This window comes from Petromyzon marinus, chromosome 24 (genome assembly GCF_048934315.1).
Source record: "Petromyzon marinus isolate PM22_M1 ecotype Great Lakes invasive population chromosome 24, UKy_Petmar_22M1.pri1.0, whole genome shotgun sequence".
Taxonomy (NCBI): Eukaryota; Metazoa; Chordata; class Hyperoartia; order Petromyzontiformes; family Petromyzontidae; genus Petromyzon; species Petromyzon marinus.
Window position 1 is genome coordinate 14,086,379 of NC_133690.1, and position 16,118 is coordinate 14,102,496.

The 16,118-nt window shown below is 47.2% G+C and overlaps 1 protein-coding gene across 1 annotated transcript; it reads left to right on the top strand.

Moving 5' to 3' along the window:
• The first annotated feature begins 8,903 nt into the window (after positions 1–8,903).
• Positions 8,904–15,794, top strand: LOC116945577 (uncharacterized). The gene is made up of 7 exons (XM_032960011.2): positions 8,904–9,078; positions 9,589–9,621; positions 10,697–10,750; positions 11,518–11,612; positions 12,989–13,084; positions 13,771–13,893; positions 15,456–15,794. Exons 1-7 carry the CDS (start codon positions 9,026–9,028, stop codon positions 15,734–15,736), a joined length of 735 nt encoding a protein of 244 aa, XP_032815902.2. The 5' UTR covers positions 8,904–9,025; the 3' UTR covers positions 15,737–15,794.
• The last annotated feature ends 324 nt before the right edge of the window (positions 15,795–16,118 follow it).

Sequence of the window (16,118 nt, forward strand, 5' to 3'; positions counted from 1 at the left end):
AGCGAGAAGGTTCGGGAATGGGGGCGTAGCCACGGACCGTATATAAGGGAGATGTGTGGGAGACTCGGGGCCTGTTGCAGTGGGGGTCTCCGCCTGTCCAAGTGTGAGCACGTGGCTTCTTAAATAAAGAAAACCTTCCCCAAGACAGGTGCATCGAAGTCGTCTTTACAGTATTATTATTATGTGTGTAACTCGAGTCACTCTTGCAAATGAGAGACGAATCCCGGTGTCTTGAGGTCTCACCTGGTTAAACAATGAACTTGAAACCCGCATGACCGTGATGAGACCATCATCCAGCAGGGGATTGTCAACGTGCTTGCCGCTTAAGTATGATGCTCCACTGCAGTGCTCCGTGAAGTTTTTTTCCTGCCACTCTTTTGACACACGCCGTATCGGGCATTTGGAGGGGGTGGGAGGTTAATTTGACTGCACTTCACAACGCTGGTCAGATATAAACACATTCCTGCGGAGGGAGCTGGTAGGAACGTTGTGTTGCTCGGTCAATGGCCAGGGTCAACGGCGGCACCACGTGGTGTATTCCGCAAATATGCCCGACTGTGAGGGCGGGCACAAGCCGGCGTGAGTAGGTTAAATGTTGAGTTTTATAAGGGCACCACGGGGTGACCAGCCCCTCCCCACTCAGCCCCACCCCTCCTACCCCTCACTCAGCCCCTCCCTCCCCACCCTCCCCTCTCCACCCAGCCCCACCCCTCCCATTTTTGGATGCACGACGGACGGACGGACACAATAATCCCCTGTGGGCTGGTGGTGTAACCAGGAGGTTCCTACCAGTATAAAAAATAGGCCTCTTGAGATATTAGTGGAAGGCGCCTTACAAATAAATGTCAATTATTAACTTGCCCACCTGTGTATAAGCCATGGCCGGCAAACTAACGCACGTGCCCTCCGTTCACAGCTCAGTCCAGTGTTCTTCACTCAATTTCAGATGGGGGGGGGAGGCACTTTCGCTGATAAGACATCATCAGCGTGAGGGCCGCCACGCATTTGAAACCATTGGGGGTTGACAGCGGCAAGATGATGACGACGATGACGATGGGGGTGTTTTCACTTGCTGCGTATTGTCGGGGGCCGCACGTTAGCAGCCGCACTTAAAGGTCACCAGGGGTCGTGAGTTGCCCGCGGGCCTCGCAATGAAGAGCACTCCTCTCGTCTCGAGCGTGACAGTCGCTTGAGCCGTCGCTCCAGCGGAATGGTGAAACGGTTTTACTCTACACATTTTATCTTCACACAAACATGTTGCCGATCGTTTATTAAATATACAGCATTCTAGGAAATCAATCATATACAATTCATCAGGCATAGCAACACATATCACGACAGAGAGGGGGGCATTTTTACATTGAAGGACATATTTGTGTTTAACCCGTTGATTTGACCAATCCGGTGATGTAATCTTGTTTAAAAGAGTTATCCTAATAAAAAACGCTTTCAAATAATAACCCGTTTCAAGGAGATATCGTCTGGGGTTTTTTTACATTTTAGTGAAAACGGTCAGTTTAAGCCAGATTATTTTATCTTTTACCGCTCTAACAAAAGGTATTGCACCTCTAGGAGCAAAGCGGGGCCAGTAGAGGGCAGTACAGCAAGCAGGCGTTTCTTCTCGCCACCGTGGGATGCCACGGTGGAGAGATGTTAACTGTCCGGCCTGATATGCAGGAGGTCGTGGATTCTGATTAAGCTAATTGTAATCACTGGCGAAACGTCGTACTCAGATTGTAAATGCTGTGGCTTGGCTCTCCAACACAGCGGTGTGCTGTACCAGTAACGAATTGGCCACGTTCTGTCTACGTGACAAACCTTACTAATTGGCTGTGTCGGGTGGTGGCGGGTTTAACCAAAAAAAAACCTGCATTATCGATTATATAGGTCGCGGAAGCCTACGTGTTGAACTGTATATTTTTTCTTGTTGTGGTTTCCCCACCTGATGATGATTGCTTGTGTTGCGATCGAAACATCGTGATTTATTTGATTTTCTACCTACGCGACTTTACCGAAAGAACCAAAGAGTATGGATTCCTGCAGTCACGAAAACTTCAAATCAAGAATGTTTATTTGGAGTTTGCGGTGTCTCTCTCATCGTGGTGGCATGGATTTTTCTCCGGGTCCTCCGGGGTTTGCTCCTCCACATTTAGAGACACGCGTTTAGAGTATTTGGCCGCTAGACATTTCCACGGGATAAGCCGCTTAGGTGAGCTGTCATTTGTGGCCAGAACGCTTCTGAAAAACAGCTATATGGCTCAGTGGGCCTTACCTGATAGAATATAAAATATTTGTTTTCAGCGTATTGTGTGTACAGATGTTTGTATTGACCCGGGTCCACTTGTATGTCTGGGTAAAGGTTTTTAATAAACACTCACCTTGCTTTTGTTCACCGCCTACTTCCCCTCCCACGACTACAAATTGCCTTTTGCAGAACCCTGGTGAATGCTTGTTTACTCAGGGAAACAGCCTCGCTGCGTGTCATGACTTTCATTTCAGGGGGGAACCTGCCAAGTTGGGTGGGGGGTGGGGGGCATTTTTTGCGGTGGAGCATCCCATTGAGGTAATGTGCGACTTTATTTATTGTCTCATCATCACCATCATCACCATCAGCCATTATTAATAATCGACTGCCGGGATGAAGGTCTCCTCAAGCGGTTGCCGCGTCTCCTTGCTAAAATATTGGCGAGGTGACCGCCTATGACCAAATCACCTTAGGGGCCGTCTATAAATGACGTCACGCACCTAGGGGAGGGGTCAGGCATTTGTGACGATGTGTGACGAGGGGGGGGGGGGTTGAGAAATGTGACGTCACATCAAAATGCGCAACTTTAAACAAATATAGACAACACGTTCTACTTAATTAAATAGACTTTCTTATATAAATGTTTTCTCCTACAACATCAGAGTGCAGCGCCACATTAAATACGCACTACAACGACAATAGCTTAAAGCGATTTGAAGCATGTTTTATATTTTTTTGGGGGGGGGCAGAGCTTTGTGACGTCATATTTGAGGGGGGCGGGGTTGACTTTTTGTGACGCCGTGTGACTAGGGAGGGGGGGTCAAAAATCGTCAAAAATCGCGTGACGTCATTTATGGACGGCCCCTTAATGCGCCCACTGTCATCAAGATCTCAGAAGCTAAGCAGGTAGGAGCCTGGGCTCAGTGCTTGGCCACGGCTACCGCCGTGTGTTTGTGGAGGGCAGTAGAGGGCAGTGCAACAACATCCACTCTAGTTTAACATTCAGCTTAAGAAGAGGTTGTGTAAGAGATTCCGAATAATTTACTGCGTGTATGATGAAGTCGGATAAGTGGACATGGTCGTATAAGTGAACACTCACAAAACAAATATTTGCGACCGTAAACGCTATTATCTTTAAACATTGGGGATTTGTATTTAAGTGAATGTATGAGAGACTCAGAATATTGTTTGTGTGTGCCGGGGGGGGGGGGGGGCAGGGTCGGATATGTGAACAGGGTCGGCTAAGTGAACGTATTGAAAACTTCATACACCATGGAACCTAAAACATGTTTAAAATGTGTTTAAATGTTTTATAAGTGAATGCATGAAGATATTTAGTAGACTTTAGTATGTCTGTGTGTGTGTGAGACACAGTGGGGAGCGATAGTGTAACGGTTAGTGCGTTGCACTATGAACCTGGCGACCCGGGTTCGATTCCCGCTCACGGCCTCCCCTAGGTCGACTCAGCCTCAAATGAGTACCATTTGAGGCTGAGTCGACCTAGAGGGGTCATTTGCTCATATGTCACCATGCTCGTCAGTGGGACCAGTGAACGTGGAAGCATAGAAGTACAGAACAACATTGTATTTTTGAGGCAGTGACAGTGCCTAACAGTAGGGTCGAAAAAATAGTAAAATCTCCGATATTTAATAGAATATGCATCAAAGCTTTAGCCCTCTGTTAACATATGTGAAAAAGAGCTTTATAGATCATCGGATTCCTCCAGTATAAATAAATATTCTGATTCTAAATAATGCTCCATGACCTACCACTACCAATGGATCATTAAGGGCTGAGCAGTGACCTCTGTTTAGATAAAGTGACCGGTCACTTTATCTAAACGGGACAAACTGGTCTCTGCCATGGGAACATGGAATTCACGCTGCTGGTTCGGGGCTGCCAATGCTCATTTTAAGAAGGATGTACTTTGGGAGCCACGAGTCGTTTAGGGTTCGTACCCTGGGTCCTGTTCAACCTGGCTCGTTGTCTCCTCACAGGGTCAGTGGCTTGCTCATGGATGGACTGGGCTCGTCACAGCAAACGTGGACACCCACTATTTGTGCAGGACAGTCAATTTTGAGATGTGACGCATGGAATCCTCACGAAGCATTGGGCAACTCGGACCAGTCACTCAGTGACCGTTTCGTGTCAGAGATGGTGTTATTTTCCGCAACACGATGAGACAATTGCCATCTGTCACGTGTCGCCCTGGAAACTAATTCTTACGAATCGGGCGACCTAATAACGTCACTCGCGCGCAGTTTGTGACGTTTTTAGATCATTTTGGATCAGCGGTCATGCCTAAAGCTGTTTAGATATCCACGGAGGTGTGAGATAACTCAGGAATTTGAATGCGAGGGGGAGGACCCTGAGTTAAATCTCGAATTTAACCGGCAATTAGCAAAGTGATGGAAGAACAGGAGTGATATCTTTCGATTTAAAGCTTTCGTGACTGCAATGATTAATCTTCTTTGGTTCTTTCCTGATGAAGGCCGCTTGTGTTGTGGCCGAAACGTCGTGAGAATATTATTGTGTTATTTTATTTTATCAATTTATTATTTTATTCTCATTCTACGTGACTTTACCGAAAGAACCAAAGAAGAGGAGTGATATCTTCAACAGGGGTGATATTTTATTTATTTGAGGGGCGCGCCACAGTGGTGAGATGTTAACTTCCTCGCCTGGTATGCAGGAGGTGGGGGTTTCGATCCCGACCCTGACGCCTGCTGTATATTTGAAGCTTGCACGTTCTCCCTGTGGTCACGTGGATTTTTATCCAGGGTCCTCTGGCTTTTCTCTGCACATTTAGGAACATGCTTTTAGAGTGTTTGGCTGCTGCCGCTGCTCTAAATGTCCACGTGACGAGCCGTCACTTCGTTGAGCTGTCATTTGTGGCCAGATCGCTGCTGAAAAAGTTCTATACAGCTCAGTAGGCCTTACCTGGTAAACAAAAAAAAGATTTATAGTTTTAGTTTATAGTTTAATAGCAAATCCAAACAATTTCGATTATTTTGCTTCTATACATTTCCAAATTATAGGCCAATTTGTTGAGCTATCATCTGTGGCCAGGTCGCTTCTGAAAAACAAGTTAATACCTCAGTGAGCTTTGTCTGGTACGATGGGGATGGTTTAGTGTTTTGTATTTGTTTGTGTTTGGGTGATTTGTTTACCATTCTTGTACTTTGCACTCCTATCACGTGGTTTGTGTTGTTTGTTGTTGTAACGTTCTTACCCGCCCCGACTGGGCATCTGTGAAAAAGAGCTTTATAGCTAATCGGATTCCTCCAGTATAACTAAATATTCTGATTATGATTAAGGAATTAGTATTGATGGAGTGATGCTAAACCATGTATGATATGGGGTCGATACGATATTCATGGAAATTATCAGTTATCAGTCAGATTCAATTAAAATATTCAAGGTGGCTAGCGAGAATGCGTGGCTACAACTAAATGTGGCAAAGACAAAAGTCACAATGTTTGGAAACAAAAGCGAAACATCGCAGCAGGTGGTGAAAATAATACAGTTAAAGAATGATATTATATTTTCTTGGACCGTGTACAACACAAGTGGAAGCGGGAAGGAGATTCAGAGTAAGCTGGGGATGGTAAGTTCAGCTTTTGTATCACTCAGCCCCAAATGGAAACAACACAGTTGATATGGTTTAATGATATATTTGTATTCTCAGGAGCGGTTTAGGGATGTGAAACTAGGCCACGTAAGTAAATGGACATGTCAACAATTAATGCATTTACATTATGGTGTTGAAGGCATTCCCTGCAGGTTTTATTGACCTGAAAGAGGAACTTACATTGCTGGTGCAGGTTGGAGACACAGAGGGCTTAGTTAACTAAAATCTTCACAGAAAGTTAAAGTGTGTCGGAGATACGCTCTAGAACTGTAAACGACCTGCAGAGAAATTGGTCACGCGACGAGTAATAAAATTTAACGAGCTCTCGGTGACCAGAAAACGAGATGGCTGGATGAGAAAGAAGATTACCGGAAAACCGGAATCGTTAAACAATGACGAGGAATGCCTGAACCCCACGAGCTGGAAACATTCCGCCAGAGTTATCGGTCACATTTTAATAACGGCCTCCAGAGAAGGAATGAAGGCTCTTCGGTGACATCTGAACAGGGCACTCCCTTGACCAGCATGGTTAAGTATGATCCAACAACTCTCATGGACCAAGGCATATTTGTGGAGGCATTTATCCAGTATGGATTGACAAACGGATGTTAAAGGTTATATGTATTCTTCACAAAAGCCTCTTCTTATGCGAAGTGGTCTTTTGTTATTTTACACGTACAGGCGACTGCTCTGGACGATGTTTTATGCAACGCAGCCACAATGGAGCACGCTTGCGTACATGGGGAGGAAAAATATTGTCATTTTTTCTTTTGTGACCTTAGCATTGCCACACTCACGCGAAGAATCGCCCCTGATTGCTTAGAATAATTGCATTCTGTAGCAGCCCGAGCTTGTCACCAGTCTGGACCCCACTGCACAGTGTGGACACTACCTCCACGCCCTTCTTCATTGTGCAGCAGCACTTCACGTCGGGTCGAGGGTCACAATGGGAGAAACTGGGGTGGGGCGGTGGTGACTCGTTGGCTAACGCACTGCGGCTCTTGCTTATCAATTCCGGCCACTTTGGTTTGATATCAAACCACGGATAAGACCACTGGCGGCACAAGTCAGGTCAAAACCGGTCCTGGGCCCTCTTTCTAGACAAACTGACCAGCGTGGTTCTGCTCTTGCGTGATGGCAAAATGTTCAGGAGCTAAATGGCAATGTCCATGTCTGCTTGCCACGAGCTGCATGGGGGAGTTTTGCTATTCCTCTGTTGAAGGAGCGCAGGCCCACAGTGGTTTACGATATGGTCCAAAGTTTGGGTTGCACGGCCACAATCGCACTTCTGCGGCTTGTCTTTAAATGTTCTATTTATGAAGGAGATGTGTGTGTGTGGATCGGACCAGTCGACGTTCATTCTGGGCGTCCACGTTGTTCCACTCCGTTGTTCCGCACCGTTGTTCCGCTGTGTTCGGATCTGGGCGAGTCTCCAGGATGGTGACGACAGCGCGGTCCCAGAAGTTGGATCGGTGCTCTAGTTTGGTGGCGAGGTGAAGTATGGTCAAATGACGCCACACAGCCCCGGAAGGGCGCGAAGCCCTCCGCCAGCAGTGGCTTGACAAGAACAAGGAACGGCGAATGTATAACGCTCGACGCAATGACGCGCGTTGACTTTTCATGTTCTGGACAGAGTCGTGTTTCCGATGTGTTACACCCGTGCTGACATACACGGCCATAGTTTGTTCCGAACAATGCGACGCAATGGCCCGCCTCTTGCAAAACCCGTTCCGTGCTCACTTGCGCATGAGCCGACAGCAGCAACAACGCGTGATAACCACCATTTATAGTGGAGCGGTGGCGCAGTGGTTAGCGCCCTTCACTATGACCCCGGCAACCCGAGTTTGATACCCGGTCATGGCCGACATCAGTGGGGCAAGTGACTAAATATTAACTGGTTCCTAGTCTGCTCTGACCTCCCTTCCACTACAAACAGGTTGTACATAGGACTGCGGGGATTACGTTGTGGGCATCATAATGCATTGCTGTCCTGTACTTCTATGTTCCCGTTTATATCACCCCCACCCCTCGCCCCCTTTAACCCGCATTGACAAGCATGGGGAAGTATGTTCAAAATCCCCCATGACCGAGATGGCGTGGGAAGTCGTCCTAGGTGGATTCGGATTGGCTGAAAAATAATAAGTACTATCGAGTATTTGTATCAGCAATGCGTTTAACATGCGAGCGTTTCAGGTAAAGGTGCAGCCCTGCAATTCCTTTCTCACTGTACTGCTGGCGGAACTCCTGGTGGCCTCTTATAATCTGTGAAGAAGGGCCATTGAGTTATTGACGAATTTGTTGAGTAAAAAAAAAAATGTTGTGCTTATGCACCGCTGCATCGCAGTATCGCCAAATAAGTTGGTGGTCGGTTTTCACTAGAGGGAGCTCCAGTTAGCTCCAATATAGTGCACTTTGGCCTACTCTTCCACACTGGCCCGACGTCTCGTAAGAGGTGGCAGTGCCCATACTTTACCCCACCCACACGCGACCTGACAACAGACTGACTGCGGCGTACCCATTTCTACTGCTGGCTCGAAAAAGGCGAAAGGGACGGGGAGGGGTTAAGAAACGTTTCCTGTTGTTAACTTGGGATTTAATGGAAATGTCACCCTCTGCACTGCAAGTCCACGGTGTTACTAACCACTGCATCGCTGCATCACCGCCGTGGTGTCATTAATTGTCTATCGGCGTGAAATGTCCCGTGGCGTTGACGGCAGCCGATGGTGACCACGTCCCTTCTAATCGTAGGCAAGGTTTTTTGTATTATTATTTTTGACTCCGGACCACGAGGAGGAAGGATGACAAGCGTGCGAGCTTTTTATGACATTAAACGCCAGCTAGTTCTTTTTTTTATATTTTAAAGGTAGAGTTGGGGCATTATTCGGCTGTGAAATCCGTAAACATAGGTGGGGCCGTACGCACCCAGCCGTCGCGGGTGATTGTGCGCATTTGAAGGTCGTGGTTGGTTCGCGAGTAGCTAAGCCACATTTGTGTTAGCCGCCTCCCCACCACACCCCCCCTCCCCTTTTTTCCCTAACGCTTATTGCTCTCTGGTCTTGAAGAAATCTGACTTTTTCCTGGTAGGTAGAGCACGCGGAGACCTCCGATTTGAACGTTTGTGGAGAGAAGATTCGACAGGAATCAGCCACATGGCGTGGTCAAGGAGTCTGCGTCTGTTCGCCTCCGTGTGTTTGTGTCTCAGGTGAGCTCGCTTTTGAGTGTTTTACGCATGGGCGCTTTTATTTTTCGTTGGTCTGTAATCCTGCACTCGGCTGGTGTTGTTTAATCGTGTGGTTTACATAAATAAATAAACTCCCCATTACATTTGTAAAAAAAAAAGTTTTTTTTTATATATATAATAGGCGAGGTTTCAAGCGATCGCCGTTCTTCAGTTCTGTGCTATGAGGAAGGGCCATTTGCCCGAAATGTCGCCTGTTATACACTGTTTTTATTTTAAGGCCACAGTGTTGTCGACGAATGTGAGTTTTATTTTCATTATTTTTGTTAACAGTGCTTTGTGCGCCACTGCTAACGCAGCATCGCCAAACGGGATGCTTCAATTAAATACGTGCGGCTCCTGGCGCTCGACGGAATATTGCCTCGCGTGACCGTGGGGGATTTCGATGCCTTGTGGAAGCCTTCATCCAGCAGTGGGTAGATCATTTCTGTCGGTGATGGCGCTAATTCATCGATTACGTGCATTCTTTTGCAGTGCTGCGGTGGAATGTCACCTGCGTCCCGATGGGTATGAGGCCATCGGAATCAGCGTTATCACCACCATCATTATCACCATCGTAATCATCAGCGTGATCACCATTATCACCATCATCTTCGTCGTCATTGTCATCGCCATTGCCAGCATCACCAGTGTCACCATAACCATCATCACCATATCCTACATTGTGCTCACTCGATATTGAATAGTTCAGTCGCCGTACACACAAAGTTGAATGCAATCGGTGCGCACGTATTAACGTGAAATGTATATTGTGGGTATACGTGGCGCAATACACACTGTTTATCATATACTGTTGGTGTATTGTAGACTGTTAGTTTACTATAGACTGTGTTAGGTGGCCAGACAGATTTGAGAATGCGATGTAGTCCTTAAATAGTCGAGAGCTAACTTAACTAAAATAAAGAGTTGATCAGTGATGCAGTTGCTGACTCGTCACGCTAATTAACCTCATGGCCGGAGTTAGATTCCCGGTCAAGTCAAACTTTAGTATCGAGTGATCTCTGAACCGGTCCTGGACACCCCCCCTCCCCCGCCTTCTACAATTCATACTGACCAGCGTGGTGAAGTATGGTCAAACGACCCTTACACCGACAACGTGGGGAAACCATCCATCAACAAATTGCTGTAAATTAATATCATTACACTGGGATTAATTATACCTGTATGATGTAACGTGCGCATCTACGTAAGTGATGACTGTATTTCAGAACACGGTAGCGCGTAAGTTCAATGCGCCCGTGCCTTCATCGCGAGGGGACTGCAGCGGTTTAGCGCACGCTGCGCTCTGAACTCTGACTGCCCGAGTTCGATTCCTCGCCCACGAATAATAAACCGTGGCGAATATTTGTGCGCCTGCTGGTATGTGTAAAACAAAGTGGGTGTCACGCGTGGTCGCTCGCTGCACCACCTCATTGATGGAGGCGCTTCCCTGACAGTATTTGCCCCACGACAGCCCGCGTAGGCTCTAGTGGGGATCTCTGTCTCTGCGTCTTGCTGTAGTGCCAGCCTGCTCCCACGAGTCTGATGTGTGTGATGAAGCTGCTTTGGGGGTGCTGTGCGTGCGCTGTTGGTGTGCAAACAGGAGAGGAGTCTGCTCACGGAACACCACGACTATCATGTCTTACTTGTCGACCGGGTAGGAGTAACACCGCGGATACCTCTGCACACATTCTGCACTTGTAGTACCAAGCTTATATATACATACATACAATATACATATATATGCATATATCATCGTCATCATCATGATCCATGGGCAGATAGCCCGGAGGTGTCCACTGCACATTTCCTCATTTGTTTCCACTTTCCTCCGTCTTGTGCCGATAAGCTCAAGTAGCGGCCACATTATTCTGGCATCAATCTCTTATTATTATTATGTCGTCAAGCCAGGCTATGCGAGGTCTTCCTCTCTTTCCGGTTCCTTATATATTTCCAAACAACAACACTTTAAATTTTCCTGTTGTTGTCCATCCTAAATAGTGCCAGTTTCCTTCTCATTGCTGCCTGCATCAGGTGTTCTATATATATCATAGGTCTATTAAACATAATCTATGCCTCGTGTTTCCTGGCTGTCTGCTAGCTTCCCTCCTCTCCACCCCAACAATAACTCTGTTGTGAGTGGCTCCGGGCCGTTGCCACCGAAACCATATGGGTAACTGGCTGCGCGGGATTTTCCGTGTATCTGAAACCGGACCTGCCTTCCTCTCTCACCTTCACACCCGCACTGACCAGTGTGGCGAAGTATGGTCAAATAAACTCCATAACTGCAAAGTATTTCAGAGGCCTTCGTCCACAGCAGTGGCTTGATAAAAGGACTGTCACTTAATGTTGTTTTTAATTGCCACTCAATGTTTGTAAGTGGCACATCGTAATTTGTGTGGTGTATTTTTTATATCTACGCAGAGCCTTGACATCCAGGATCATGTACAGAATCACTCGCATCACTGACTACCAGTGCTGCCTGGGGTGGTTTGAGAGCGGGGACGAGTGCCCAATATGTGAGCACGTTTTATCTTTTATAATTGTGCCGTATTGTATTGCACGTGCATACTGCCACAATCACTAACTGCTTGACTACTTTCTAGTTTAGCAGGTAAGGCCCACGGAGCTACGTAGCTCTTTTTCAAAAGCGACCGGGCCGCAAGTGATAGCCCGACAAGGTGGACATTTATAGCAGCCCCATACACTGGACGCACGCGTTGATTCTAAACGTGGAGGGGAAAACCGGAGGACCTGGAGAAAATGTCACGTGACTACGGGGAGAGAGACGTGCAAACTCCAAATATACAGCAGAGCGGCAGGGTCAGGGTCGAACCCACTTGCTCCTGTAAACCGGGCGAGGTAGTTAACAATCTCGCCAAAGACCGAGGGAGGAGCGGTAGCACACGAGTTTGTGCACTGCACGGTGAACCTGGCAACCTGTCCACTCACAATTCCCCCCCCACCCCCCCCATCGAAATGTCGATTTTCCATCAAAAGTTATATATTCATCAACATTCTACTGCTTTCCTTAAATGAGTGACAACTGTTGAGTATGATCCCTGTGAGAATGTATTGGGTGACTAAACAAATCTTGCCACGTCCACTGACACCTGTGTGTGTGTGAGAGGTGGTGGATCTTTGTGTGGTGGGGAGCGGTAGTGTAGTGGTTAGCGCGCTGCGCTATGAACCTGGCGACCCGGGTTCGATTCCCGCTCACGGCCAACACCAGTGAAGATTATCTGAACCGGTCCCGGGCCTCCCCTAGGTCGACTCAGCCTCAAATGAGTACCTGGTGCGGTGTGTAAACATCGCCACTAGGGAGACAAAGGCGGTCGGGCGTGGTGCTGGCCACCCACCCCCTCGTGTACCGTTCCGGCCTTCATAGGTGCTCGCTAACAGCACTTGCCCCTACAGTCTGTTAAGGCTATGTGGGGGATCTTTGTGTGTGTGTGAGAATATATGCATATATGTACGCCTTTTGGCGTCCTCTGGTCTAGCACCAATTGAGACAAGGCTCAAAAGAAAGCCGTCTCTGGTGTGGACCAATCAGTTTCAAGGACAATGCATATATTATCAGTGTGTTTTTTGTTTGCATTTTGACCACAAGTATTGCGGTTAATGCACACATGAGTCCTTGTAAAAAGGTTTCAGTTTTGTTGCCAGACAAAAGGGGACAAACCCTATTATTAGTTATACCTGATGACGATCGCTTGTGTTGCAATCGAAACGTCGTATTCTATTATTCACTTGATTTTCTTTCTACGTGACTTTACCGAAAGAACCAAAGAGTAATTCCTGCAGTCACGAAAGTTTCAAATCAAATTTTATACGAGTGCTCTTTGTCCTTTGGTGGTATTTTTGAGCATTTTCGTTATGTCCCTGTGACCTGCAGTCGGCTGCATGAACGAGTGTCTGAACGGCGGCTCTTGCATCAGTAACGACACCTGTGCCTGCATGCCCGGCTACACGGGAGGCGCGTGCGAAAACGGTGAGCCCTCTGATGGCATGTGGCTGGCGTGTGTGGTCCTGGCTCCAAATCCAGGCACCCACCTGTGAGTGACTACACCAGGTTCCCAAATGTAGTGAGTTGATGGTCTCGATCTGGTCATCATTGAATGTATATACGGTATCCATAACAGAGGTGTTTGGGTTTGATCGCATAAATATATCTAGCCAAAAAAGCTCTTATGGATAATATTGATCGCGAAAGCCTACATGTTAAACTGTGTACATGCGTTAAATATAGATTTAAATCACATCAAATGTTGTCTTGCACTTGCTTTGGCTGAGTCACAGCTCTGAGAACTAAAGACGTCAGTTCGACGAGTCAATCTGTAGCAGGGTTATTGTAACTCCAATTCGGACCAAAGCCAAGTTTGAAAAAAAAAAGGCTTAATAGGCTTCATGGAAACCTTTGTAAATAGTTTTGATTATAGACCACGTTTTGGTTTCATGTTTTCCAGCTGCCATACATTTGTTTACGTTTAATGAGTTTGTACAATCTTTTTCACTTCCACTTTTTGCCAAGTCAATTGATCTTGCTTTCCAGAATTGACATATTTCTTATATATTTAAAATCGTGCGGTGCTATTTACCTTCTATACAACGTCCCACCGCTCGTTTAACCGCACAACACCATTGCCGTGACTCCCTCCTCCTCCCTGTCGTCCCCAGATCTGGATGAGTGCACGAGCGGCGAGCATTGGTGCGAGCAAGGCTGCTCCAACACCATCGGCTCGTTCGTGTGCACCTGTGAGCCGGGCTACTACCTGGGCGACGACCAGAGCACTTGCGTTGGTACGCTGCGCGGTGCCCTGCCACACATAGCGATGGTAGTGCGTGCTTGCGCGTCAGCGGCGGGAGGATAAAACACAGCGAGTTGGCGCAGTAAGGAGCCACTGGTGGTGCATCTGGCGGTTATCTCAATCGGTCAAGCCACAGCACCTGGGCCTCTCCCGAGGCCTCCTGCCAGCGGGCGTTCGACGCTTCACATAGCCTTAAAGTGCACGTAGACTGGCACAAGTGCCATGGTAACGTCACCGCTACTTGGTGGTGAATGGTGGTTGTTGTTGTTGTTGTTGTTGCTGCACAGCCCTCTTGTCAATCCACTGCTGGCTGAGGGCCTCCCTGCACGTCGTGGGAGTTGTTACGGTTAATTGACCATACTTCACCACACTGGTTGGTAAGGCTGGGAGCGTAGACTTTTGGGGGCATTGTTAAATTAGAGTAACGACAATTGTCTGCGTCTTCCTACATCACCTGTTTTATACACGGAGGTTACCCATCCAAAAACTATCCAGACTCAAGCCTGCTTAGCTTCTGAGATCTGATGAGCTGAATAACATTCCAGGTGGTGTGGTTAATGGGCAGTAACGTACACGTGTAGAAAACGCGCCTGCGTGCGTGGTAGCATGCCACTTTTGCCAGCTGAGAGAGTTGATTGAGACAAATATTTTACATGGTCACGGGAAGGTGGTGTTGTTTCTCCCAAAGCTGATGAAATAAAGACTCGATTCGTTGAATAACGACTAATTGTTGTAATGTGCTTGTTTATTATTATGAGACCATCCTGAATAACCTCGGTCCTTACAATCAGCGAAGTGCCGAGGAATAAAGAGAAACAGTTGACAAACTTTACCCACATTTTGAATCGTTATGGTGAACGGTTTATATTCCACATTGACGCATGTAGACCATCTTCGAACAACCAGCTGAGCCTCGCTGAGACTCAACACTAATTTTCCTGCATGGGGAATGTTTGGCCAATGCATTTTTTCCCTTCAAAATAATTTGTTGGCACGTAGGAATAAACGTGAGTGCCCCGGAGGAAACCCGCACGTACACTCGAAGCTTCCCGCAGGTGGATTCGATCAGCTGGCCGCATCACCGTTTGCTGCGTCACAATCATTGCCATTGCCACTGCCGCTGCTGCTGCTGCACCTTTCTAAGTTTTGGTGTTTTTATTTGAACAATGTTGCGTGTCGATTTTGCATGGGATTTTGTGTCAGCGCCATTCTGGTAACGGCGCCTCCGATTTGCACGGTTGGCTACGTCCGGTGCGAAAGAAGTTCAACACACATAATGAAGTGAAATTAATGTAATTATTCACTTAATTCCCTACATTGTCCCCATAATGTATAATTTTTTTACACGTTTGTGTTACTTTTTCTTGTCGGGTGCTTCACGTTTTTGTGATTGTTGTTGTTGTTGTTCGTGACACTGTGTTACGTCTCGAAACTTACAGAATAGACTGAACGTTAATAACGATGATGGTGATGATGATGATGATGACGACGATCTCTTTAGGTGAAGTCGACGGATAACGCAGCAAATGCTCGTTTCACGTTTACCGTTTTCAGACATTGACGAGTGCGTCGTCTCCAACGGGAACTGCAGCGAGATCTGCCTGAATTTCATCGGCGCGTTCCAGTGCGCTTGCAGATCCGGATACGCCATCGCGGATGACGGCTACAACTGCACAGGCATTGCCCGCGCCGTTTCGTCGCAGAAATCGCCAGCGGCCGCACATTTGTTTTTGTTTTACATTTCTTTCAAAATCAATATTCGAGTGAACGTACAGATGCACAGCGCGCGCCCCAAGGGCACAAACAAAGCCAAAAAAAAAAACACGTTCAAATAATGTCGTCAGTGTAGATAGAAAATATAAACAAGAGATGGCGAGGAGACAAGTGGGTGGTGTTCGGGTGATAAGGGGGGCAGTTCCAGTGTGAACTCTATGAAGGAGCGAGTTGATAAAACAATATCCTACAACAATAACCCATTTAACATGTATTGACAATGGGATTCTGGCTCAATAGCTCCTTGGTGCGACGCGTTCCCAATTTTCAGATTAATGCAAACACAAATATCAAAATTGGGTCCAGACACAAAGATTTGGGGATGATTGTGCATTATTGATTGACAACCGCATTTGTTGCCATTGCCACGTGCTGCTCACGCGCGCACACAGCGAGGAGCGGCGGTACGGTGGTATCACGCACTGCGGTATAGTCACAACCACG